The sequence below is a fragment of the Emiliania huxleyi genome (genome assembly GCF_000372725.1).
Source record: "Emiliania huxleyi CCMP1516 unplaced genomic scaffold EMIHUscaffold_642, whole genome shotgun sequence".
In the NCBI taxonomy this organism is placed as follows: Eukaryota; Haptophyta; order Isochrysidales; family Noelaerhabdaceae; genus Emiliania; species Emiliania huxleyi.
In genome coordinates this window covers 467-1,264 of record NW_005197186.1, presented here as the reverse complement: position 1 = coordinate 1,264, position 798 = coordinate 467, and the positions used below count along the sequence as shown (strand labels likewise).

At 65.3% G+C, this 798-nt stretch overlaps 1 protein-coding gene across 1 annotated transcript; it reads left to right on the top strand.

Moving 5' to 3' along the window:
* Positions 1–206: 206 nt before the first annotated feature.
* EMIHUDRAFT_50030 (hypothetical protein) lies at positions 207–482 on the top strand (the record flags this gene model as incomplete). Its single annotated transcript, XM_005763190.1, has 1 exon — positions 207–482. A coding segment is annotated over one exon (276 nt), but the record flags the coding sequence as incomplete, so codon positions are not given.
* Between the last annotated feature and the right edge of the window lie 316 nt (positions 483–798).

The following is a 798-nucleotide window of genomic DNA, read 5'->3' as shown; positions in this document are numbered from 1 at the left end:
GGACCAGACGGGGGAGTCGGCACACACACCGGCACATGAACAGGCACCACACGCCCCCCCGATTTCTCGATTTCTTTTTGCGTTGCCGCGCGCGCTCGGCGCGCATGCTGCCGCTCGGCGCCAAGCGCCCTCGCGACCTCGAGCCAGACATCAGCGGCACCTCCAAGCGGCACGCGAACGGCGGCGTGAATCATCTCGCGCTCGCACCGGTGGACAGCACCGTCGTCGCAGGCTCGTGTCCCATCTGTCGCTCGCTTCTGATTCAGAAGTGCATCGGCTGCTCGTCTCGTCCAGCCTCGGGCTCGCCGTGCACGCTCAGCTTTGGCACGACAAAGATACAATCGGCTTTCCACTGGTCGCACCGTTCCTTGACACCGCTGTTGATTGTAGGAGTCTGCGGCTGCGTGTATCATCACCACTGCCTGGGTGAGTGGCACCGCCGGAGCTTCACCTGCCCCCTCCATGAGGTGCAGTGGCAAGAGAGAGCCCCCTGCCACTGCCCGGCGCTCGTCGGCGACGGCCACGGCTGACTCGGCAACGCTCGCGCTGCTACTTGTCGCGCCCGCCTGTCGCTCTGTTTGACGCGCCCGCCTTTCGGTCTCCTCCCGTGGAGCGAGGATACCCTCCGGCCGCAGAGGGACGACGCACTGTGCGCGCCACGGACGCGTGTCTACGTTCTCATGTCCCCATGCTGATGGCGGTTGCCTTGCGGCAAGGCAACCGCCCCCTCCGAGTCCCTTCTGCACTACGCGAAGGTGGTACGAAGGTCGTACGCTTGTTTTGTCCGGTGAGCATGCG